General features: G+C 44.7%; 2 protein-coding genes across 3 annotated transcripts in view; one reads left to right on the top strand and one right to left on the bottom strand.

Moving 5' to 3' along the window:
* Positions 1 to 260: 260 nt before the first annotated feature.
* Positions 261 to 24,742, top strand: part of PIP4K2A (phosphatidylinositol-5-phosphate 4-kinase type 2 alpha) — a 190,482-nt gene continuing 166,000 nt past the window's right edge. Inside the window, exons 1-2 of one of the 2 annotated variants that reach the window (XM_081882620.1) lie at positions 261 to 820; positions 1,790 to 2,142. The gene's annotated coding sequence lies outside the window, so the exon portion shown is untranslated. Of the gene's footprint in view, positions 821 to 1,789; positions 2,143 to 23,130; positions 23,530 to 24,742 lie in introns of those variants that run through there. The other variant, XM_081882619.1, reaches the window with a different exon arrangement.
* On the bottom strand, positions 11,399 to 23,119 carry MSRB2 (methionine sulfoxide reductase B2). The gene is made up of 5 exons (XM_081882747.1): positions 22,749 to 23,119; positions 19,027 to 19,139; positions 18,012 to 18,088; positions 14,301 to 14,448; positions 11,399 to 13,089 (listed from the first exon to the last, which is right to left on the bottom strand). Exons 1-5 carry the CDS (start codon positions 22,876 to 22,878, stop codon positions 12,982 to 12,984), a joined length of 576 nt encoding a protein of 191 aa, XP_081738873.1. The 5' UTR covers positions 22,879 to 23,119; the 3' UTR covers positions 11,399 to 12,981.

Raw genomic sequence — 24,742 nt, 5'->3', positions numbered from 1 at the left:
GGGACTTCTGTGTAGGCAGCTGTAGGCTAGCACTGTATTGCCAATTCTTTTCTTGATGGACTCACATAGGAAAAAAGGGCACAAACTGAACAGTGAACACCCTGCATGGCAACATTCACAAGCTCATTTGCTGTGTGAGCATCTGCTGTGAAGTCACACCTATTTTTCTCCATCCCCAGTAGGTGTGCCCTTATATATTTCTACATGCACAGACAGTTTCCACATTCTCCGCTGCCTCATACGCTTAAGGTGTTGGGAGAGGCCACTGAAATAGATACAGATATCAGGTCTGGTGCACCTACTGGAATCATATAAGCAGAATTGGTGAGAGGATATATTTATTTAGGCCCACAAGTAATCTAATAAGGCTTTGGAGTTCCACTGAGTTCTTTCTCAGATAAATCTGACTGGTCTTTCTCCTCTCTGTAGGGGGTGCTGGCAACCTCTCTGGGTGCCCTGACCCCCTTCTTGCCCCTGCTCCGACGCCTTGTAATCCTGGGGGCTGAGAGAAACGTGAGTCGCCGGGCTAAGCTGGCTTCCATGCTGTTTCCCCCCATGGTCGCAGCTTCCTCTGAAAACAGTCAATGGGGCAGGCCAGAGGCCCGTCCACAAAGCAGTATGGCGCCCCCAGCCCGGCGGCGCTAATGGGACAACAAGGCGGAGCGGCCTCTGAGGGAAGGAACACAAAAGTCCCTCGCGAATAAAAGCCCGCCACAAAAGGCGCCGAGGCGGCCACTTTGCGGGCGCACCTGCAAGCACGGGCCTAGCACGGCGCGGCGCGCCCTCGGCGAGGAGCTGGTACCTGAGCAGCCCTCGGCTGGTAAATGCGCCATAAAAGAGCCTCTTTTCAAGGCCTTTCAAGCTGGGGGTCGCCGTGTCTCCTCCTGCCCCCTCCCTCCCTTTCCCACCTCCCCAGGGCCAAGCTGCAGAGCAGGCCGCATCCATGGGAATCCCACCACTTGTGCGCCTGGAGACGAGGGAGGGACGGAGGGAGGCAGGGCCTTCCCCCCCCCCGCGCCCCGCTCTCTCCACGGAACCCTCGGAAGACTGTAACAAATGGGACGCCATCGATTTGTAGGCGCTGCTGAGGCAAATCAAATGACGGTGGGGGGGGGGGGGAGACGAAGAAGATGTGGGGCTACGGCTGAGGAGGGGCGAAGTGAGGTGGGGGCGGCGGGTGAAATCAACGGTTAGAATTGTCTCTCGCTCTGCCGGGCCTGCAGCAGTTCTACAATCTTCCCCTTGGTTTCTCTCTCTCTCTTCCAGCCTCAGGCTGTGCTGGCTCCTGTGAATGTGCAATGGAAAGTAACGTTTATGAGGGGATAAGATCCCTCTGAGCATGTGGCGAAACTTCGCTCTTGTTTTGGGGGGGGGGGGTCGGGGAAGCCTTCCGGTACAACATTTGCTATTCCACACGCCCCAAAACACGTCTGAAGCACGAAAGGGATCATTTTGAAGTGGGGTTTGGCCCCCCGAATCCGTTTGGGTGGGTGTTTCCCTCCCCGCGGGAAACTCTCTGAGCAGGTTCAGGTTGTGCTTCGTGTATGGGGCAATCTACTTTCAGAATTATTCACATTTTGGCGATTAATAGGGCAAAATGAAGTGCATTTCTTTTTCCCAACCTTCTTTGCGGGTTAATAAAGATTGAGAGAGAGAATTATTCGTTCTTTCATTAGTGTATTTATTGCTCTCGAAGGGGCGATGCCAGCAAAGCAGCTTAACGCAGGCGCACTGCTGCCGCCTATATATATACGTATATGGCTCATCAACTCTTTTTATTTCCTTGCAGCCACTGGAAGGGGAAATTTCCCGCTTTTAGGAGGCAACCGAAACTTTTTTTGTGCCGAACAATATCTAAGCCTTTCTCCAAGCCGAAGAACTTATTGTTGGGGGGTGGGGACGTCTTCTTGAAATATCACAGCGTGTCCAACGCGGATTTGCATCTACGTTTGATACTCAAGGCGGATCTCCTCCTCAAGTAGGCAGGAAGCACCATCCTGGATCGCTCGCCCTTCTCCAGCTAAGGCTGCAGATCTACCAGGTCGCTTTCGGATTCCTTCCTTCGGCAAACGGGACTGATCAAACCCCGGGGAGAAAGGCTGGGGAGATGCTCAGCAAGATCAACCGAGAGAGGGCTGCTCGGTAAGTTTGGCTTGTGATCCAACAGATCCTCATCTCTTCCTAAAGCAGGAGGCTCGATTCATATATATATATATTTAGAGGCGTTGATGATAACAACACACCACTACACCCAGGCGAGTTCATGGCGCTTGCAACAGGTTTCTTTCCGTCCCTGGGCTTCCAAGCCGCGCGCAGCGCGACACCTGTCGGCAGCTACGCGGCACTGCGCCCCTCACCTGAGCGCTATGGAAGATGGAGTGGCTTTTGAGCTGCTGAGTACCTCGTGGCTCTGGGGATGCGCGCGTGCTCGCGCTCGCCCCCATGAAGGATTTCCTCTGTTTGCCTCCCGCAGATTAATCAGCCGCGGCTCTCCCTATAAATCCCACTTCTCCTAAGAAATGAGCAGCGTCCAGGGGCCGGGGGTGGCGCTCTTCAAAAGCAGCACCTGCAAAGGCGGCGGGTTGCCAAGGGCTGCAGGGAGGAGGAGGGGCGGCGGCGGAGGATGCTCGTACCTGCGCGAGCTGCTTTCTCTCCGCTCTCGCTCGCTGCCCCCCGCCCGCCTCGCTCCCTCTCTCTCCCCCCCTCCCTGTCCAGCCGGCCTGGAGCTATTAACGCCTCCCTCGCCCCGCCCCTGCCGGAGCGCTTGGGAAAGCTTCGCAAAGCTGCAGACCGGGCTGGTCCATGGGAATCTGGCCACTTGTGCGCTCCGGAGCCGGGAGGGGGCTGTGCTTCCTTTACAAAAAGAGACACAATTAAGCAAAATGCTCAATGAACATTATAAATGATGGGCAATCGCTTCGCAGATTGCCTAGCAAATCAAATTATATATGGTCGCTCACGGGTGATTTCCAGGCCCTTTGCAAACCAAACAGGTATCTTTTTGTGCGTTTGTCCTCTTCATCTCTCTGCTCCCACCCCCACCCCCTCTGCCCCGATTTTCAAAACAGGCTCTTTAAAAAAGAAGACAAAAATCATCCCCAGACGTGTAAGTGGGCTTGAAAAGCGGGTCTTTAAGTACTCACATCTCCCCCCCCCCACGCACCCCCCCCAGCTCTCACCACCACCTTTGTTAGCTACTGGATTTCACACTAGCACAGGAGGTAGGGAAAGGAGAAAGGGGGAGCCAACACTTTTACAGTGTCCTCTTGTGAGTTTGACCAACAGTTGGCTTCGCAAACCCGTAGGCACCTGCTCACAAAGAGCAGAGGGGTCGCCTGGATTTCCATAAAGGATGGTGCTAAATTTGAGCACACAATAAAACGTGATGGCAGCTTTAAAAAAAAGCTTCAGTCAAAAAGACCTCGAGGATCAATGTCTACAAAATAATAAAAAGCTGTGCAGGGTGAGGAAAGCAGCTTGTGGAATTAAGGAGACAACAGGCTGCCCTGGGGCTTTGTTGGTAAGCAACCTGCGCTTTGAGCCCTGCACCCAGGCACCCAGACAAGAGGCTCAGAGAGTGCCCTAGGGCACAGAAAGTTGGGTACACAGAGAAGGGGGTCAGTCCTGAGTCCCAAACCCATGTTGTGGGGCTTGAGTCCCCCCCCCCACACACGGGAAAGCTGATGGGGAACTAATGCAGGTCCTTGGCATGGAAGAATAGCCTGGATATTGTAGAACTTCTTCACTGTATCATCACAATCAGTTTGTTAAGATTTCTGAAGGCCTCCCTCAAAACAAAATGGGTGTGTTATTGGCAGAATTCAAGAACTAGGGGCCGTCCACTGAACTTCAGAGGCAGCCTTTTTAAATCAAAGAGGTTCAGACCCTGTAACCATGCAATCCTAAATGCACTTCCTTGCAGGGCTGCATGTCTACTAAGAAGCACATCTAATTGAATTCAATGGGGCTTGGTCCCAGGCAAGGCATCTCAGAGACAGGGGCATACCTAGGGATTGGTTAGGTTGGCCCCCGCCAAGGGTGCAGGCCAGAGGTAAGGAGCCAAGTGGCAGAGCCAAACGCCCTCCGAACAAACAATAATAATGGGGAAGGGAAGTGCCTTGGCCCCTAGCAGCTGGCCCCTATGGGGCAGGCGTGGGGTGGGGGAGCAAAAGTTGAGCCTCTCTGCTCTGGCTTGGAGTGGCTAGGAGCCCGCTTGACTGATTTCTGGGCAGCAGCCCTCTAGGTGCCCCGCCTAAGCAAAAGGTGATGAAAAGCAAAGTTTTTGAGTTTCTAGGTCATGGTCTGTCCTGGCTTCAGAGGGACCAATACATCTCCTTCTAAGGGTGCAAGAGTGCCTAGATATGCCTCTGCTCAGAGGCCCAGGTAACTTCCAGCTTTTAACAGAGGCAAACGTATGCAATCTTTCTTAATATGGCGCCATGTGCAAGGCCAACATTTGGTGCCTCCAAATGGATCTTCTCAATTATGGATCTTCTACATTTTGCACCCCCTCCGATCAGTGCCCTGTGCTGAGGAACTGCCTGCAGTGACCTAAATCTGGTGCTGCTTTAAAGACCCCTGCCCATAATAAAAATTAAAATCCAGCAGTCAACACACTCAAAGTAAGGCAACCAAATTCAGCAACCAAAAGCTGCTTCCTTCAGACTTAGATCAAGAAATAAAAATGATCCACATGAGAGCAAGTCTGAGAACTTAACACAGATTGAATGGGATGAATTTGCACAGTGGAAACTCCTCTGATTCTCAGATATTTAGGCTGCAATCCTATCCCGACTTACCTGGGAGGAAAGTTCTATTAAATTCAACATAACTTGCTACTTTTACCCACAAAAAATATTTTTAAAGAATTTTCCAAAAATTACTTTTACAAAACAGTGAAGAAAAACTTATCTCCTCTTGGAGATCTGTTCCCTGTTCTTCCCTGTTGCTGTTTCCATATCTTTCGGTTTGCCATGTTTCTTCAGAGAACCAAGATCAAACCCATCTTGCAAAGCTACACAAAGATTTCCTAGGAACCCAGAAATAGCCAGCCTTTCTTTCTGCAATGCTTATGCTTGTGTGCGTTTACCAGCAGTGTGATCCATACAAAGTTGCCATTAGTTCAACATATGTTGAGTTTACTCAAAAACCAATAGCTTTCGAGGTGTGTGGAGCCAATCTTCAGCAGGAAACAGTAGCTGGCTACTAAGACAGAGAACTCAGTCCAAAGCTGTCTGCCTTTTGTAGGCAGCTGTAGGATTGCTGTGGTATCTGGCTTGTGGTACCCACAGGAACATGGCTGAGCACCTGAAGACTGATGCAAAGAATTGGCTTACTTTTTAAAACAATTTTTCCTGTCTCCCTTAAGCTTTATCACATATTTGTCAACTAAAGGACCTACTGCTTCTCTGGGTGGTTCTAAACACTGTATTTATATATTTTAAAATCTGTGTTCTGCCTTATTGTAAAGCCTCAAGGTGGGTAAAAACCAAGTTACTATTACTTACTAGTGTTTATTCTTGAAATCTCTTATTGGCTTTCCATACAATTAACTATTAGGGACTGCTGGTATTATTTGGGAATTCTAAGAAACCATCAGTAACCCTTTACTGTCAATCAGTGCAGTTTTGAAAGGTTCAGTCCACCATTTTGATTCAAAATGGCATCCAATGATATCCACCTGTGGACTAAAACCTGCTGCTTGATCTGAAGGACCATGGTAGCAATTTTTTTGTTAGAATACCTTAATAGTTGTCCTAATCAGTGCATTATTGAAAGACTGAGCTTGTTATTTAGTTTCAAAATGGTGTCCAAATATAGTCAGGAAACTGCTTATTGACCTTAGGGACCATTGTGCCAAATTTGGTTACAACGTATCTTAAGCAGCGTCTAAATCAATGCAGTTTTTTATTTCTTTAAAAAAGGTTCAGGTTGTGTACTTTTTGACGCTGTGTTTATTGTTTATGATTACTTTCGTTATGTTTGTACTTATGTATTTTTTTTGTACGTTGTAAGCAGCCTTGAGCACGGTCTTAACTTTGGAAAGGCGGCATACAAATGAAATTATTTATTTGTTTATTGTATTTGATATGCTGTGCCACATAACTTAGTAGTGACTGCAAGTAACATCAATTTAATAGCAGCTTATACCCTACCAATATGTGCAGCCAGGGGGTCCTGTGGCTGGCAGAATTAGCCAATGCCACCTGTCTCTGATTACTAGGATGAGTAACACTGTGGTTGGATTTAATGCTTATTTGTTCTCCTTTGTCCTCTATTGTTGTTGTTTGGGTGGGGCTGCACCTGTTCATTCGGGCGATGTGGCTTTGGTTGGGGCAAGCCTTCTGAGCTGGCATATGAAGCCTCTGGGAATGGGTGAGAATCCAGTGCCCTCTTTGTATGGTGCCAGCATTCATTTTGGATGCTGTGCAGATCTGTGCAGCTTGTGTCCTAATTTACTGTCCCTCTGCCGGTTATTTCTCACACTGGGTTTTCTTTTCCTCTTGGAACGATGCCATGGCTGCTTGGCGTCATTAGATCAGATGCTTGGCATGTTTCAGTCCACTTCAGAGTGAATAGCTGTCATTTGAAAAATCTGGTCTGCTCTTCATCAACAGACACATCCTAGGCTGATGGGCCACTTGCACAATTTTCTCTTCCTTTCAAACTACTTTCACTGTTTTAATAGTGAAATACTAAGCACACAAAAATATATATCAAATGGGATTTCCAAATTGATTGATATGCACTTTAGACAAGAAAGCTTGATTCAGGCTGGAACTGTTCCAAGGACTGGCATGGATTCAGATTTTTAAGTAGGGATTAGGGCAGGCCAATCAGATGTAGATCTGGTTTCAAACTGACTAGCTCAGTCATATGCCCTGATGTACATTAGCAGCATTAGGCTATCAGCTCTGTCCTCTAGCAGTAGCACTTAAAGCTGGTTCTACCGATCGCTCAGGAGTAGAAACACAGTATCTTTGACAGCAACAAATATTTTGTTCTTTGAATTTCAAATGTTGAAGCTGTGTAATATTTTTGGCAGGTATCGATCACATAAGCTTACACACCAAAGGAAAGCTGTCCCCTCTCAGCACTAATTATATGCACTACAACCCCTCTAATTAATGTATTTCACATTTGTAACACCTGAAATGGGTTATCTGAACACTCCCCCATTGATCATTATTGACCTTTGCAAAAGTTGGACAACTAGACTGCTGCATACTGATCATTTGCAAATTTTTGTATACCCTTTAGTGATGCACTACTAGCAGATTACCTTACTACTTTGTACTATTATGTCTTCATACACTTTGCACCTGTTTCTTCAGCCATTTGTAATATGTTCATTTATGATTGTATGATTCAGCCTTTTTAATTACTGTTATTTGCGCAGGCATTCTCTCTCATTGGAAACATCTAGACTGTTTTGGGGGGGGGAACTCTCCCCGGTGCCCCAACTAAATTGACTTCAGAGGGTCCCTCAACCCCAACCCCAACCCTAACCCAAGGATGCTACAAGGGAGAGGAAAACAATTCTGTTCTGTTGGCATAGAGTACCTCTCTTCAGCAGTCATCACTGGATCCCACCCATTATGTTTGGACAACTGTTTCTTGGAGAAGGGGCATGTCCATAGGTGGCTGGGGATGCTGCTGAGAATAGAAGCAGGGGTCTGAGATTACAAAGCAAGACCACCAGTGCTTGCAAAAACTTAAAACCAGCATTAGCTCACTTCCTCTATGCCAAAGAGCTCTGTACAACACAGAAACTTATCTGTCAAGCTGGAACCAGGAATGGCAATGATGACTTGCACCACTGCACTCAAACAGCACAAAAACTCCTATAGGGCTAAAATGGTTCTTTGGTGCCATCTTGTGTGTTAAAATGGAATGAATTGCAGCTCTCAGACTTGGTCTTATTGTTGAGCCTGGGAGAGCAGCTCAGCTCTTCTGTTGCACCCGAATTGTCAGGCTGAATCCTGGGAAGAGCTTGCTGGATTAGTTCAGATATGTCCAGCCTGATTTTTTAAATTGGGTGTTGTCCCAACTTGAGCCACATTCACGCCACACATTTGAAACACCTAATGATGCTGCTTTAAATTGCTATGGCTCAGTCTCACACTCGTCTCGTAACAGGAGATTGCTTTTAACACCTAAAGTCCTGGAAACAAAATGTTATTAATTATGCTGTTTCACGGGCTTCTGAAATAGATTTCATTATTCCTGTAGATGAAAAGAAGGATGTGTTCCACTCGTGGTGCTCCCTTCACAGTTGCTAGTTGGCTGGCTGTTTGCTGGCACCATCCCAAACCCAATGGAGGATATGCCACCTTTTGCTGGCATAATCCTTCTCTTTCAGCTGCTGGTATCAAGCCGGTACCAGTTGGCCAGACCAGGCAATATATACAAAATTGTACAATGAAAGCTTTCCTGTGAATAGACTGAAAAGGGCACTTACTTTGAAACCTGGGTAAATATTTCACCTAATTCAAAACATGGCACCTGTACAAAGCCCTCCTCTTTGCTGCCACCTCCCAAATCGCACAGGCCTCTGCCGCCTTTGGTTCTGTACTGTATGTTTCATGCAAATTGAGGATCTGAAGCCTATACCTTCTTTGAACCTGTAAACTAATTGCTCAAAAAATAATCAGGGTTGAGAGCCAGCTGCAGGCGAGTTCAGATGACAAAATAAATGCAGATACAAGGTTGATAGCAATTAGATTGCCACCTGCTACGCAGCTTTAATCTGCACCCCTGAAGTCCAATTGTTTGCAGAGGTTGGCAAAGGAACAAGGGGGGGGGAGAATGCTTCAAGTGCAGGAGGTATTAGGGTCTTATCCGAGGGACGGGAAACAGGATGGAACTCGTGCCAACTTTGCGCTCGGGTCCCTATGATGTCCTTTGAATCCCTTTTGAATTATTAATATTTTCTATAGCACTTTTAATTGCTTCAGCCCTGCTGCGGGGAGAGTCAATATTATTACCATTTTAAAGGTGGGTAACTGAGGCTATATACCTTTAAAACACATCAGAAGCACATTTCTGCTCTCAAGGAATTCTGGGTGCTGCAGTTTGCTGGGAAATGTAACTCTGAGGGGTGAACTACAGTGCCCAGAATTCTTTGAGAAAAAGCATGTGCTTTGAATCTACTACAAAGTGTGTACAAAGCCTTAGTGACATTTACTAGAGGTGGTACATAGGGACAAATGCAGGTGGCTTCCAGGGTGAAAAGAGATACATTATTCAGGGCAGAAATTGTACATTTTGGTGGTCTAATCTGGGTTCAGATTGGCATGGCAGCATCCCAGTGGGCCAAGGAATAAAACACAACCAGTGATGCAGACTTGGCAAATTCTAGTTTCCAAAATCCACAGCTGGCGCCAACCAAATTGTTACACTGAGAGCTAGTGTGGCATAATGGTTAGAGTGTTGGACTAGCCTAACCCAACTTCACAGGGCTGTTGTGAGGATGAAATGGCAAGGAAAACCATGTATACCACCTTGAGATTATTGGAAGACAAAGGCGGTATATAAATGTAATAAATAAATAGATAGTGTGGCAAGTTTTCAGCTTCTCCAGAACTTTTTATCAAGGATTTTACAGTGTGTGTGTGTGTGTCGTAGTCAGAGAGAGAGATAGATTCTTTCTCTCCAAAAAATAGGCTGCTGCAGCTTATCAACAGCTTGCAGCCACAATGGCTTTGTTTTACCTCCTCTACTTTCATAGACAGTAAGCCTCCAACACCAGTGCTGGGAACTAGTGGGGAGAGAGCTGCTGCAGCACCAGGTTCTGCCTGTGGGTTCCCAGCAGGCTGCTGGCTGACCATGAATTTGTCTGATCCTCTTTTAAAGCCATCCAAGTTAGTGGCCCTCGCTGCCTTTCGTGGCAGCAAATCCCATAGTTTTAACAATGCAACGTGTGAAGAAATACATTCCTTTGTCTGTCCTAGTCTTCCAACTTCCAGCTTCATTGGATGGTCTGGAGTTCTGGTACTCGTGAGAAAAGCTTCTTCCTAGCCACTTTCCCCATCTACAATTCTATACACTGCTATTGCATTTTTCCTTACTTACCCGTTTTTCTAAATTAAAAAGCCTGAAACGTAGCAACCTTTCCCATAAAGGCCTTGTTCCTAGCCCTTAAATCATTTTGATTTCCCTTTTCGGAACCTCCTTCAGCTCTGCAGTATTCCTTTTTATGTCATGTCTTATTTCTTCCCCAGCAACCTACAAAACCCTGAATAATAATAATAATAATAATAATAATAATAATAATAATAATATCTTTATTGTCATTGCCCCCTCTCAGGGACAACGAAATTACTTGACTGCTCCATAAAAACACTAATTAAAACAATACAGTATAGTACAGCAAGAAAGATTAGATGACTTTCAAAGTCCAGGCTTCCCATTCAGGGCCGAGATCGCTCTGGAGAAGAAGCTGTTCTTAAGACGGCTCGTTCTTGTCTTCATCGTCCTGTATCTCCGTCCCGACGGCAGGAGCTCGAAGAGACAGTGACCAGGATGCGATGGATCTTTTACTATGTCCAGTGCCTTCCTATGGCACCTTGTGGCATAAATCTGCTCTAAGGTGGAGAGTGGGCAGCCAAAAATGCTCTCTGCTGCCTTAACAACTCTGCACAACCCCATCCTGTCCTGGGTAGTACAGCTTCCATACCACACACATAAGCCATAAGTGAGCACGCTCTCAATGGCACAGTGATAGAAGGCAAGCAGCAGTTTCTGCGGAAGATGGTTTTTCCTTAGAATTCTCAAAAAGTACAGTCTCTGCTGCGCCTTCTTCACAAGCCCCCTTGTGTTGACAACTGGTGTTGTTTCTAAAGCTGCATCGCCTCAAGAGGCTCATGGCAACCAAAGATTCAAGCATAAGTGCAAAGGAACTTTTCCATGCCGACATCAGGATCTTATGAGAGCACCACCACCCAAGATTAAGCTGCAGGCCTAAATTCTGCAAAATTCCATTGCCGTATACAGTGGTACCTCAGGTTAACTACTTAATTTGTTCCAGAAGTCCGTTCTTAACCTGAAACTGTTCTTAACCTGAAGCACCACTTTAGCTAATGGGGCATCCTGCTGCGCCGCTGCTGCAAGATTTCTGTTCTCATCCTGAAGCAAATATCTTAACCCGAGGTACTATTTCTGGGTTAGCGGAGTCTGTAACCTGAAGTGTATGTAACCTGAAACGTATGTAACCCGAGGTACCACTGTATTCGGTTGGTGCTGCCCTACAGGAAGCAAAATCCTGGTGCTTGAACAAAAGACAGGGACGTAAGGGGAAGCTTCAGAGATGGTTATGTTGACTCCCTTGCATGCACACTGCACCACATCTGATCCTCCTTATGTTGTCTTTTAATAAGTGACTCGCATCAAGAATAAATTAAAACCACCGTGAACAAAACATTTTATTCCAGCATTTACAACAGGAAGCAGTAAACACTCCTTTTATGTTTTGCATTATTTCTTTTGAGGGAGGAGGGAATAATTTTATAAATAAAAATAATAATGAAGACATACTATTTTATGAATTGCAATGCATCCCAACCCCCATTAATAAAATCTAAAATGCAAACTAGTAGGAAATAAAAATTGTTCCCAAAATTGCCAGAGATCTACAAAGAAAAGGTGCAGCAGCATAATATGCCAGATGGAGAATTGCTGTTTTATATCAACATTTACATTTATATTTTTCAAAAAGTCCCCAGCATTCAGCAGAACAATGAAACAGCGGGGAAAATGGCTTGTAGCCTTTAATTTGAATTTTCCTAAGGTGAAGTCGTCAGAAGGCAGGTGCTAATAGTGTCACAGCTTCGTTGGTTTCAAATATTGTGCTTTCTAAATTCATCTCATGATTTGGGCCCCTACGCTTTTTAATTTTCACATTAATGATGTGGTTCCTCATTCCAGCAATTAGAAGCAGGAAGGTGTGTTGTCCGATGACAAAGTGCTACTTATGCTTTCCCACCTGGGTCTTAAAAATCTACTGGTGGCTTTTAGTTTGTGCTGTGAACAGGAAAGCCTCATAGTAAACTACTAAAATAATTGTTTCTGGAAAACGCAGCTCTAGAAATAAATGGAGTCTGCACCAACATGAATTAGAGCAAACTCACTCCTTCAGATGTCTTGGGAGTCCTCTTTAGCAAATCCTTGTCTTGGAAATGGCATACTGAGTCGGTTGCACCAATGTAACACAAAATGTGGCCTTTCTCTCCAACAATGAGCAATCATTTAAAAAATATATTTATAATTTAATTTACATTATACTTAAGAGGCATGTACAAGGCTTCTGTATTTCCTTTTTAGAAATTTGTGGATGTGATTTGCATGTACAGTGGAACATCGGAAATTGAATGTAATCCATTCTGGAAGGACATTCGAAACATTCAAATTCTGAGGCGTGGCTTCCGATTGGCTGACAGCTAGGCTTTTTGCAGATCGGAAGCTGCACCAGACATTCGGATTCCAAGGAATGTTCAAAAACTGGAACACTTCCGGGTTTTTGACGTTCGGGAGCTGAAACATTCAGGAATGGAGAGGTTCGAGAACCGAGGTTCCACTGTAATTGATTGCTTCACCTATTAACAACGAGGAAATCAACTATTTTTTAAATAAAAAATGCAGCATGTACATTAATTTGTATGTGTAGATATGCTGTCTGTGCTGGATTTAATGGAACTGCCTACATGCAGAAAAGCTCTGCATCCACATAAGCTGGGCACACAGGTCTCCAGACTAGCCTGGCTACCTTAGATGAGCCTATCCCATCACAGAATAAGAGCAGCACATCTCACATCAATGGTTTGGCGTCCCCCCACATGTATTCTCATTAATTACCATCACTATGTAATCACAAAATAGGCACAGGCACCTGGCTCCCGATACATTTTCAAAGTGGCCCTCTGCGGCAAAGGAGATCTGAGCATCAAAGTGGTATCAAATGCACAGGTTGTAAAGAGGAAAGTCTCACTGCTTGGAGCTTGGTTTAAATGTTAATGCAACACTGTTGATGCAGAACCTCTGCCCAGATGGCTCGGGACCATCGCCGAACACATGGCCCAGATGGGCATCGCACTGCAAGAGAATAACAGACTTAGTTGCAGTGCCAGTTCTTTAAATTAAAGCGTATCTACATAAATTAAACAGTCTGATTTCATAGCCAAAGGGGCCAATTAAGTCTGCAACTGCCATATAAGCAATACCTTCTGTGTTTAGAGCCAACTTCCGAAGCCCACTCATTTTAGTGTGCTCACGTTTGCATGCATGCAAATGCCCCAGGTGTAAAGCCTCTCCTGGGTAAGCTTTCTGTGGAAAAGATACCTTAGTGCTAATAAGATGGTTTTCTATGCCAAAAAACCCATTCTTATTGAGAATACCACTTTAAAATCAGTATTAATTAATAGTATTGGGGGGGGGGGAGAATGCCCTCATTCCAATCAGAATACAGTACCATTGTTAAATTTGTGAGTCAGTCAGGAAATCCACTGGGACTTCTGATGCAGATTCCATGAGTTTAATCACTCAAGGGGCAGATCTATATATTTTCCTTCAACTTTTGTAAGGTCAGCTTTCCCATCCACTCATACAACTGTCTCACATGTGCAGCCTGATCCTTTGCATATTTACTGAGAGGTAAATATTGTTGTATTTAACCGGGCTTATTCCCATTGGAAATGTGCACCAGAGTGCGGCAAAATCCTATGCATGTCAACTCGGAAGTAAGTCCTGCTCGATTTAATGAGACCATTAATGTTGTGTAGGATTGTGTTGTAGTGGTCTAAACCACTGAGCTTCTTGGGCTTGCCGATCAGAAGGTTGGCGGTTTGAATCCCCGCAACAGGGTAAGCTCCCATTGCTCGGTCCCAGCTCCTGCCAACCTAGCAGTTCGAAAGCACATCACGTGCAAATAGATAAATAGGTACCGCTCCAGTGGGAAGGTAAACGGCATTTCTGTGTGCTGCTCTGGTTTTGCCAGAAGCAGCTTAGTCATGATGGCCACATGACCTGGAAAAACTGTTTGCGGTCAAATGCTGGCTCCCTCGGCCTGTAAAGCGAGATGAGAGCTGCAACCCCAGAGTCGTCTGCGACTGGACTTAACTGTCAGGGGTCCTTTACCTTTATAGATTTGCCCCAGAAATTCATACATTAGGTCCACTACCTGGGGCTAATTTCATGATTCATGAAAGTGTATTTAGTTGTATTAATGCAGCTACACTTCGCTTTTTGTGACACATATAGAATAAGAGACTTGCATTTAAGGAATGCTTTCTTTAAGGTAGGTGTACCTGTTTGCAGATGACTTCTGTGCTGCTTGTTCCTAGTGAATTATCAGGACGTCTCAAGATATTAGTATTGCTTTCATCTGTGCCATGTGTCCCATATGCTTCTGAAAAGGATGGCCACCCTGTGCCAGAATCATATTTTGTTTCTGAGCTATAAAGGACAGCAAAGTTGCATATTAATGAAGGGTTGTAGTGCATGCACGCACACACATGCATGCACGCACGTGCACACACAGAGGATGAGATAGATAGATAATAGATAGATAGATAGAACTTCTGCCTCCCCACTTCCAGCTACTCTCTGAAGACTGAAGAAGAGACCCTCTTAATAATATTAGGGGGGGTGGGCATGTGGATGAAAATGCTGACAACCATAACTGCATTATTAAAAAGGCAATCTTGTATAACATATGAATATCCTTAAATGGAAGGCTAAAAAGATGAAGTTTTGCTTTTAAAAAGATGTTCAGTATGGAAATAATCAGGGCTGGATTTAGACACATCATAGAAGCATTTTTGTTGAAAGCATTGTAAATTTAAACAGGGAAAACAGGTAGAGAAAAACGGGACTCCACATCACCATCTGGTGGCACAATGTTATATCGCATATAAATCTAGCTGAGTCCCAGGATTATTTATAGCACATGTGTTGTTGTTTTTAATAAATAGATGAAGGAGGGAGAGCAATTCAACCAAAAACTAAGGACTTCTGTAGCCCATTGATTTCAGAGAAGACTTTAACCCTATGCTTGATTTCTCCATGAAAACCAGTGAACCACAGCATGAACTAAGCATAGTAACTCATAAGTAAGTACAACAGATTTCTATTGGGTGTATTTGTTAGCGAGTGAGTTTAGCACAACAGCCGTAAGCCTGTGCAGCTTTGACTGGACTGTGTCCAAAGTTTCTGAGGCTCCAATCCTGTACCCACTTGCATAGGAATAATCACCACTGAGCTCAGGAAGACTTACACATGAATATTCATGCTGTTGCCCACATATGCCTTTAAGGAACAGGACACATGAAAAGTTCAAAGAAACAAACAAAACATGTCTATGTCTTCCAATTAAACATAGACATTTACATTTTTAGCAACCATGGTTTAACAAAATAAAAACGTTTTGTATTCTTCATACTTTCAGAAATATGGATCTATCAAGAAACATTCAGGTGCGAAATTGTGTCCTGTTTCAATCAGACATATACATTTTAGTTGTAGCCTGATTAAGTAGGAACTTTGTAAAAATCTGTCTGATATGCCTAGTCCAGCCACACTTGCAAACTCTTGGATCAAGGTGTACAAACTAGGCAAAATCAGCACTGTTCTAAAACCAAAGAAAGAAAAGCAGAGAAAGTAGACACCCACGTGAAAAGAGTCTCTTTCACCATCTTCATTTATCAAAACACATTTATAAACTTCTTACTATTTAAAATTTTTATAAGTAGTGAGTGTATAATATGAAAGCAGACAATGCCATTACAGAGCCTAAAACCAACAAAACAGTAAAAAGCATATAAAAACAAATCTTCTAAGAAAGGCGGACCTGAAGTGAACTCTAGTTCAAAAAAAACACACCCTAGGCCACAGAAAATGTGTTAGTCTTTGAAAGTGCCACAAGAGGGACTCTTTGCTGTTTTTCCATCTTACAATGTAAACGCAGGGAAGTATGCCAGAGATCCACTTTGAACTACTGAAAGTGCAACAGCAGGGATCATTCAGTGTGCAATTTAAGGGTTAAACAGGGCTTGTGCACAAGAGTAGAGATTTCTTATGCAAAGGAAGTCAGGAGCAGTAATGTTTCTGAATGGCAGTTGCTGGAAACTGAGGGAGAGGAGAGTGTTGCTGCGCTCAGATCCTGCTTGTGGGTGTTCCGCATGGCATCTGGTCGGCCGCTATGAGAACAGGTTGCAGGACTAGATGGGCCACCGGCCTGATCCTGCAGGCTCTTCTTATGTAAAGCAGTGGGAACAGCTCATTGCTGCATGAGAACTACTACTGGATTGGGACCAGTGCAATTATACTCTCTCCATTGACTATGGCTTTTCAAACAGGTGTTTAAAATTGTCTTGTTCGCTGTGTCTTCTACATCAGGTCTACATTTTCTTACTGTAAAAAACAACCCCAACAACCTTGCCAATTTTCTGCCCTATTAAAATAGCTCCTCACCACAAATATCCCTGTGCGGTTTATTTATAAGTACGTCACTTAGTCTGCTAGAAACATGTTAGTAGCCACCAAAATGCTGCTGCTCAAAATTCTATTTGTTCTTTGAAGTAGTTCACCAGAGCATTTGTGGATAAATGGACATTCCCCAAACATATGTGTTAGATTAGCCCTTAATACACCATTCCTTCAACATATGTTGTTTACTTTGATCTGCATTTTAGCTGTCCCAAATGTAGTTGAGATGATTTTAAGAAGTATGACCTTTGCCTATAATTTTATGACTGGGCTGAGGTTTGATGTTCCATTAAAATTCTGTGATTTGCTATCTATAAAACCTGAGGCTTATGTTCCATGTATTCCTAATCCTTAGTGAATTCTTCATGGGAGAAAGCAGTGACCTACATACCCTGCAGAAACACTTTGCATGCTCAGAGATTAGGATGCTTCTCAAGGGGCAGCTCTTGCTTTTGCCTACAGTTCAGCAGTAAACACAATACAGCTAGGGAGGAGACTCCTTCCAATAATCTGAATGTGGGTCTTATTTCTACTTGCAGCAGGCTGCAAGAACAGGTAATAATATCCAGCAGCTCAGACCAGGCCCCCAAATACCTAAGCAGTCAGAGCCGATGGGAGATAGCAGTCTATTGTGCTTTCTACTGCTCCCTGCAGTCAAAAGGGAGAATTCTGCACTAGTTAAAGGTTCCAGACTAGAGGAAGCCAACCTGGGGGTGTCCAGATGTTGTGGACTACAACTTCCATCATCCGTGACTATTGCCTGTGCTAGTAGGGACTGTTTGACATTAGAGTCCAAGGCATTTGGAGAGCACCGCTTTAACTATCCTTGTTTGAAACAATTTCCAGGGTCTTATCCTACATAGTATGATTATTATTATTTACTAAATTTTAATTGCTTTCCACAAAAATAATCTCATGGATCTTACAAAGAACATACAAACGTATAAAAGAATTAGACAATACAACAATGTAAACAGTAAAAAAACAACACCCACCGGACAAAAAAAAGAGTGCCTGGTCACCACTGACACAAAAACCAATCAATAGATGTCCAATCAAAACTTAATCCGCTAATATTATGCAAAGTCAAATGCCTGGCAGTATAGGAAAGCTTTAGCCTGACACTAAAATATATTAATGCTAGTGCCAGGTGAGCCCTATGGGGAAGAGTATTCTGTAAGTGGGGAGATGACTGAAAAGGCTCTCTCCCTGAATGGACTAATAGCAGTGTTGGGGGAATTTTAACTGGTAATATTTTGCAGTGGGGAAAATTAACCTGTCCTCCTCCAGTGTCGCAGCCCTGAACTGAATCAGGGCCTCCTTACTGCACCCTTAGAGCTGGGCAGCCCAGGTTCAAATTCAGGCACAGCCGTGAAGCATAATGGGTGACTTTGGACCAGTTGCTCTCTCAGCCTACCGTACCCTCACTAGTTTGTTGTGAAGGGAAAGCATTATGTACCTGAGCTCCAGCGAGAGTCAGACATACACACACATGTAAATTTGAAAAAAGTATATTGCAATTAGACTCCTACCTGAACAGCACAGCATTGCAGCATATGCAGTGGTACATTCCAGGCTCTGTGTTAGTCAGATGGATTCCACTAAAAGGCTTCAAACATGCATTGTTAATATTCTAATTCTTAGCCATCTTTCCCACCCTCCACCTCCAAGTCAGCTTGCAAAACCAAACATCAAGCAGGCTCATATGTGGGAACTTCCAGTGTAACATGGATATTCAACCTGCATGTTCTTTGTCACCCTGAGAAGTTTCATTCCCACCTTTTACTCTCCTGGGGGTAACCAAACCAAGGAGCAGAATCTTACAGGTTCAGGTATGTGGTCATCACACATTTACAGCACCCAACATCACTCTTGTCTAAACAGACAGAATCTGTGCTCATCACTGCAATCAGTTTAGGATGGATAAAGAGAAGTAATTCTTCACGGAACTTTATAGGATTTCCTATAATGTTATATTGTGTTTTTAATATTTGGTTGGAAGCCGCCCAGAGTGGCTGGGGAAACCCAGCCAGATGGGCAGGGTATACTGTAAATAATAAATTATTATTATTATTACAATTATTATTCTTGCTACAATTTGTGATGATGCCTTTAAAAATGAACTTAGTCATGTAAGAAGAAGAGGTCTATCTATTTCATCTATTAGAGGTGGGGAACTTGCAGCCTGCAGGAAAAAATTAGGCCTGCCAGTCTGGCAAATTTGACTTGCATGGCTGTTTTCAGCCAGCCCTGCCCACCTGTCACTCATCTGATGTCCTAGGTCTAGGACATCAAGTACAGGAGAGGTAAAGCCCCAGCTGCCAATGAATCATCAGGAGTGCTCAAGTGGCAGCAGGGCTTGCAGGCAGCACTGTTTACATTTGCTGCCAAATGCAAGCCACCCTGGGATTGATTCTACTTGGGGGTTCCTGGTTGAGATCCTGAACAGAGCCAAAAGTCTGCCAAATTAAGGAACAGTTATGCAATGTATGTCTACGTTGAATATACATTTGACCTGCTTGGAAACTATTACAACTCTTGGCTTACCAGTTCAGTTCCTTTTTCCCTGGTGACATAAAACTGCTCAGGAGTCAACTTCTTTTGCCAGTCAGTAGTAACACTCGACTCATCGTATCTTGTCAAAGAACCCACATCTTTATCTAGAAAGGTGGAAGAACAAGAAATTCAACCAACAGGTATAAGCCACTGTGCGCAGAAGAAATTTCTATATGCCAGATTGCACCAGAAGGCGAACAGTAATTACATCCAGAGCCAAGAGAAGGCGATACATGGAGGCCTGCAATTACAGCTGACAAGTTGCTGAAATACAAGGTGCTTAGAACAGCTGCTGAGAGAGAAGTGTCACTCCACAGTGGTGGCATTTACTAGGAAATGGTCAAAGGCTCATATTCATGGAGGAGTTGTTTAATGGGGCCTTGAGAACAATAAAAAAGATATTGCATACAGTTAAAGGGGTGGGGGAATCTTTGTAAAGAAAATGGTTTCAAATAAACATCATATCACCCTTGACGAATTGACAGCTCTTCCATCTCCCAGAGGCCTCATCAATCCTGCAACACACAGGTTGCTTCTAAACCACCATTTCCCCTCCTCCTGGTGCACACAAATTTACTTGCAAGCTCGCAAACTGACCTGCATCTGTTGCAGAGCTTGGCTAGTGTGCCTGACTGGTCTAAGCATATTAAGCTGCCTGGCAAGTTGCACACCAGCAGTATTTGGCAAAGCTAAAAGCACAATTCTAACTTGCCAGGATGGTGTGTTGCACTGCCAGAAAGGGATCCAGTGTGATGGATAGCCCAGCTTAAACCTGGTGGATGGGAAGCTGCCTAGTGATGGCTAGTGTTTCAGGGCCAACAGATCACCAAAGCGGTAAAATCCTCAGACTATGATAGCGCATATATATATATATATATATATATATATATATATATATATATATATATATATGCTTTCGTAGATTTTCACGGGTACAGGAATGCAGGTTTTGGTGTCCTCGGGTGTCTTCCCGTGTAAAAGTTGGGGTGTCTAGGCGACGTTTCGACGAGGTCTCACTCGTCATCTTCAGGCTGGTGCTTTCGGCTTCTTGTTACTGGAACAGAGCAGGATCTCAGTGTTTGAGTTCCTATAAATACTGTTGAGGGGGTGTGGTGTATAGCCTCCAATGTTCTGGGCAGAGAGGAAGTTCCCAGGCTAGTGTGCCTTTTCTTCTTTTGTTCCTTAATTACTTGAGGGATATCTTGAGTGATTTCTTGAGTGATATCCTGAGTACCACTTAGGTGGGTCATTAGGTGTGGATTAGTTGCTAAAGTCTTTGTGTCTTGACCTCTTGAACTTTGTGAAGAGTTTTTCTGAGAAGATGGCTGTACTACACTTAGTTGTGCTCTGGCTTGGCTTCGTGTATAGGGGCGAGCTGTGGTTTTGTGGCCTGTGTCAGCCAGATCTGTGTAGGGATTGCAGGGGGGTGCAGCATCCGGAGGTGCCACCATGGTTTGGCTACTGGATGGTGTCTGTAATTTATCTGTGGAGATAAATTACAGACACCATCCAGTAGCCAAACCATCTCCGTAGCCAAGACTCTCATCTCCAGAACCAAACGCCTGGCTGACAAAGACCACTTGACAACTGAGTTACAGAATCTCTCAAATGTGTTAATTGCCAATGGATACCAGCAAAACAGAGTTACGAAGCTAATCCAAAAAGAAACACCCCCCAAAAACCAAGACACAGAAGAAAACAATGGCATGGCCCTCCTTCCTTATATCAAGGGCACTACAGATAAAATTAGCAAAATCCTCCATAAACACAATATCAAAACAGCCTTTTGCACCAACCAAAAAATAGCCAATATCCTCAGAAACCCCAAGGATAAAATCCAGTTGGAAAACCAAGGGGTCTATGAAATACCCTGCAAAGTCTGCCCAGCCACGTACATTGGACAAACAAACAGACGAATAAATGCACGTATCGCAGAACACAAGAATGCCGTCAAAAAAGAAGAAAAAACTTCCTCTCTTTTCCAACACATGAAAGAAACAGGACACGAAATTAATTTTGCAGATTCCAAATTGCTCTTTAACATGGAACATCACCACAAGAGAATAATCATGGAAGCCATCGAGATAGAGAAACACCCTCACAACATGAACAAGCGTGACGACACATCCCGCTTGCCAGACATCTGGAAATTAGCCCTCCCCACAAAAACTGACACCAGATCCAGAGGCACACAGAACGCCATCACCAATCAACCACACCAGACCCAAACCCAGACCCTCTCCACAGATAAATTACAGACACCATCCAGTAGCCAAACCATGGTGGCACCTCCGGATGCTGCACCCCCCTGCAATCCCTACACAGATCTGGCTGACACAGGCCACAAAACCACAGCTCGCCCCTATACACGAAGCCAAGCCAGAGCACAACTAAGTGTAGTACAGCCATCTTCTCAGAAAAACTCTTCACAAAGTTCAAGAGGTCAAGACACAAAGACTTTAGCAACTAATCCACACCTAATGACCCACCTAAGTGGTACTCAGGATATCACTCAAGAAATCACTCAAGATATCCCTCAAGTAATTAAGGAACAAAAGAAGAAAAGGCACACTAGCCTGGGAACTTCCTCTCTGCCCAGAACATTGGAGGCTATACACCACACCCCCTCAACAGTATTTATAGGAACTCAAACACTGAGATCCTGCTCTGTTCCAGTAACAAGAAGCCGAAAGCACCAGCCTGAAGATGACGAGTGAGACCTCGTCGAAACGTCGCCTAGACACCCCAACTTTTACACGGGAAGACACCCGAGGACACCAAAACCTGCATATATATATATATATATATATATATATATATATATATATATACACACACACACACACACACACACACACACACCATCTTGTTTGCCCTCATTAAAACACAGTGAAGTATATTACAGTTGCCTTCATTTTGCAAATGGAAAAACTGAGTCTGAAATATAGTTATTTGCCCAAGTGATTTAATGGGCAATTAAAAACAAGCTTGACACTCCATGGTCCACATCCAAATATTCAGGAATTGGTGCCCATTCTGGCTCTCCCAGAATGTGAAAGGACAAAACAAGGCCCATTCCAGGGACTGTATCAGTGAAACAATGCAATTGTGTGACTAAACAGAGGCCTGATCTACTCAAGCAGCAGAATGAGATGCTGGGGTGATTTGAACCACTCCCGGCTGCAAGTGACAAGTGAAGTACTGGGTCTGAGTGCTCCCATACTTAAGAATAATAATAATCTGTGCAAGTACATAAACGAACCAAAAACTTCTAATACACCAATGTAATATACCAGCTAGCCTCTCTGTGGCGCTAATTTTATACCTGTAAAAATTTAAAAAATGTGTTTTTTTAAAACACACTGGTATGACTTGTAGTCTCAAGTAGTATAGCCTATTTTACCACTTCAAGATGATACCACCCATTCCCACTTTGTTTTGCTCTGGGCACACGCTGTCCTTCCTTTGCACTGCAACTCGTCTCCCTAACGAATAAACCCGGGTAATTTGCTGTTGCTATAATTAAATCAACTCTTAAGTCATGCATAAAAAGCACCAGAGCAATCGCCTCGAGCTGCCTCCGAGCAGCAACCGAAGGAGCACCCCCCCCCAACTTTTGCGCCGCTCCCTCCCCGTGAGGCCGGAAAGCCCCGTAGGGAGACGCAACCCCCACCCCGCACCCCTCTGCCGCCCAGCCAGCTCCAAGCAACTACCGCCGGTGTCGGTGTGCGCAGCTCGGGGGCCAAGGCAGACGCCGCTCCGGGCTGCCCCCTGCGAAGCGCGCAGAAATAGCGGCGGCGCCTGCAGGGCGCGAAGTCTCCTGAGGACTCGAGCGGCAGCCATAGTAGCCTCTGAAGAGCCCAGAGCTGCGTGGCGCTGCTCCCGGGCTCCGCGCTTGGACTGAGGCCCCGCCCCGCCCTTTTGCCTCGCTCCGCGCGCGCGCGGCCTGGCGGCTTCTTGCTTCGCTCCCGGGCCCGAGAAAGGAGGATGCGCGCGAAAAGGCCCTCTCCTCCTTGAGGGAGGCAGGCGGGGCCGCCGCTCCAGAAGGCTGTTAACAAGCCGGGCGTAGACGACTGTCTGACAGGAATCCTCCTCAAAACGTTTCGCCGCCTAAGGTACAGGCAGCAAACGAGCGCCCTGCGTCAATGTGTTGTTTTGGCACCTGAGGAGGCAAATTCCTCCACAAATTCCTCCACAACTGCTTCTTCCCCCTCCTTGGCAGGAAAGCTACTACTACTACTGCAGTACTACTGTTGTAACATTAAATAATGAACCATTTGGATGACCTTTTGTGACACCCCAAATCATCCGCCTGAGGCAATGGTTTCACTCTAATGGTGGGGCCGGTCCCAATCTTCATACTCTTCCCAGCAACATGAAACGTATCAAGGCAAAGATGAGGATGAAGAGTAGAAGCAACACACTTCTTTCCTGACTCTGGTGGCACCAGAAAGAAAACTCCGGGGGCACAGAAGGGGGAAAGTATATTTCTAGGTGGGCAAGTTGTGTCCCATATGTTAAGATGTTAAGATAAAGGGGGGGGGGGGAGAGTTGATGACTGCAGTCCAGCAGTGTGTGTGTGAGACACTGCCCATGGTTCCTGACCCCAATTTAGTTTGAGGGTTTCATAGAATTGTAGAATTGGAAGGGATGTTGAGGACGATTTAGTCCAATCCCCTGCAAGGCAGGAATTTCAACTAGATCATACATGACATCTTCAACCTCAGCTTAAAAACCTCCAAGCAAGGAGAGTGCATCACCTCTCGTAGGAGTTCCAATGTCAGAAGGTTCCATTTCGTATACATGCCCTTCTTACACCTCAGCTCATCTGTAAGTTCTTTAGGCAGCCACACCGGTTTCTTTAAGTGCTTCCCACTTTTCTTGTTGGAAATGTCTGCCTTTGTGCCTTCAATATTTCAACTTAAAGACTCTCCCATCATAGCTGTCAACTTTCCCCTTTTCTTGTGAGGAATCCTATTCGGAATAAGGGAATTTCTCTTAAAAAAAAGGGAAACGTTGACAGCTATGACTCCCATCCATCTTGGACTCCATTCTGAGTTTTTCTGACCATGGGATTTCGCTCAGTAGTTCCTTAAGCTTTTTGAAATCAGCCTTCTTAAAGTCAAGAGTGCACATCCGACTACATTCAGCTTTCCTTTGCCTATCTGTAAAGAAACCCAAGAGGACATGTTCACTTCCTCCCAAGATTCCCTGTACTTTCACTTTGTTGATCAGTTCCTCCCTGTTGGTAAGGATCAGGTCTGAGAGAGAGATGCCTCCTGTCCTGTTGCTTCTACCTTTGACCTGCCCTCTTAATAACAAAACAACTAAATTTTATGGCTCTTTGGAAAGCAATAAAAATTTTGAAAGGTAGAGTTTGCATCGGTTCTTTGGACTTTAAATGCTTAAACACCATGTGCAGCTTTCCTTATCAAATGTGCAAACCCTACACAACTTTGATGAGGACAGGGGAGACAGGATATTCTGATCATGGATCCCTCCCATCACTGGTAACTTGGTTCTGAGATCATTTAATTAGAGATACCAGGTATTCAACATGCAACCCTTTGCATGCAAAACTTGTTTACCACTAGCCCATGAAGACCTCATCCCATAAATGCTATCAGCTATAAAAAATTTGCCCCCACCCAGCCAAAGCTCCATAACTGGCTTTCCAAAGATTTCAATATTTCAGATATTGACTTTC

This window comes from Podarcis melisellensis (genome assembly GCF_964234715.1).
Source record: "Podarcis melisellensis genome assembly, chromosome: 12".
Taxonomy (NCBI): Eukaryota; Metazoa; Chordata; class Lepidosauria; order Squamata; family Lacertidae; genus Podarcis; species Podarcis melisellensis.
Note: the sequence above shows the minus strand (reverse complement) of the source record. Positions and strands in the feature narration are given on the sequence as shown.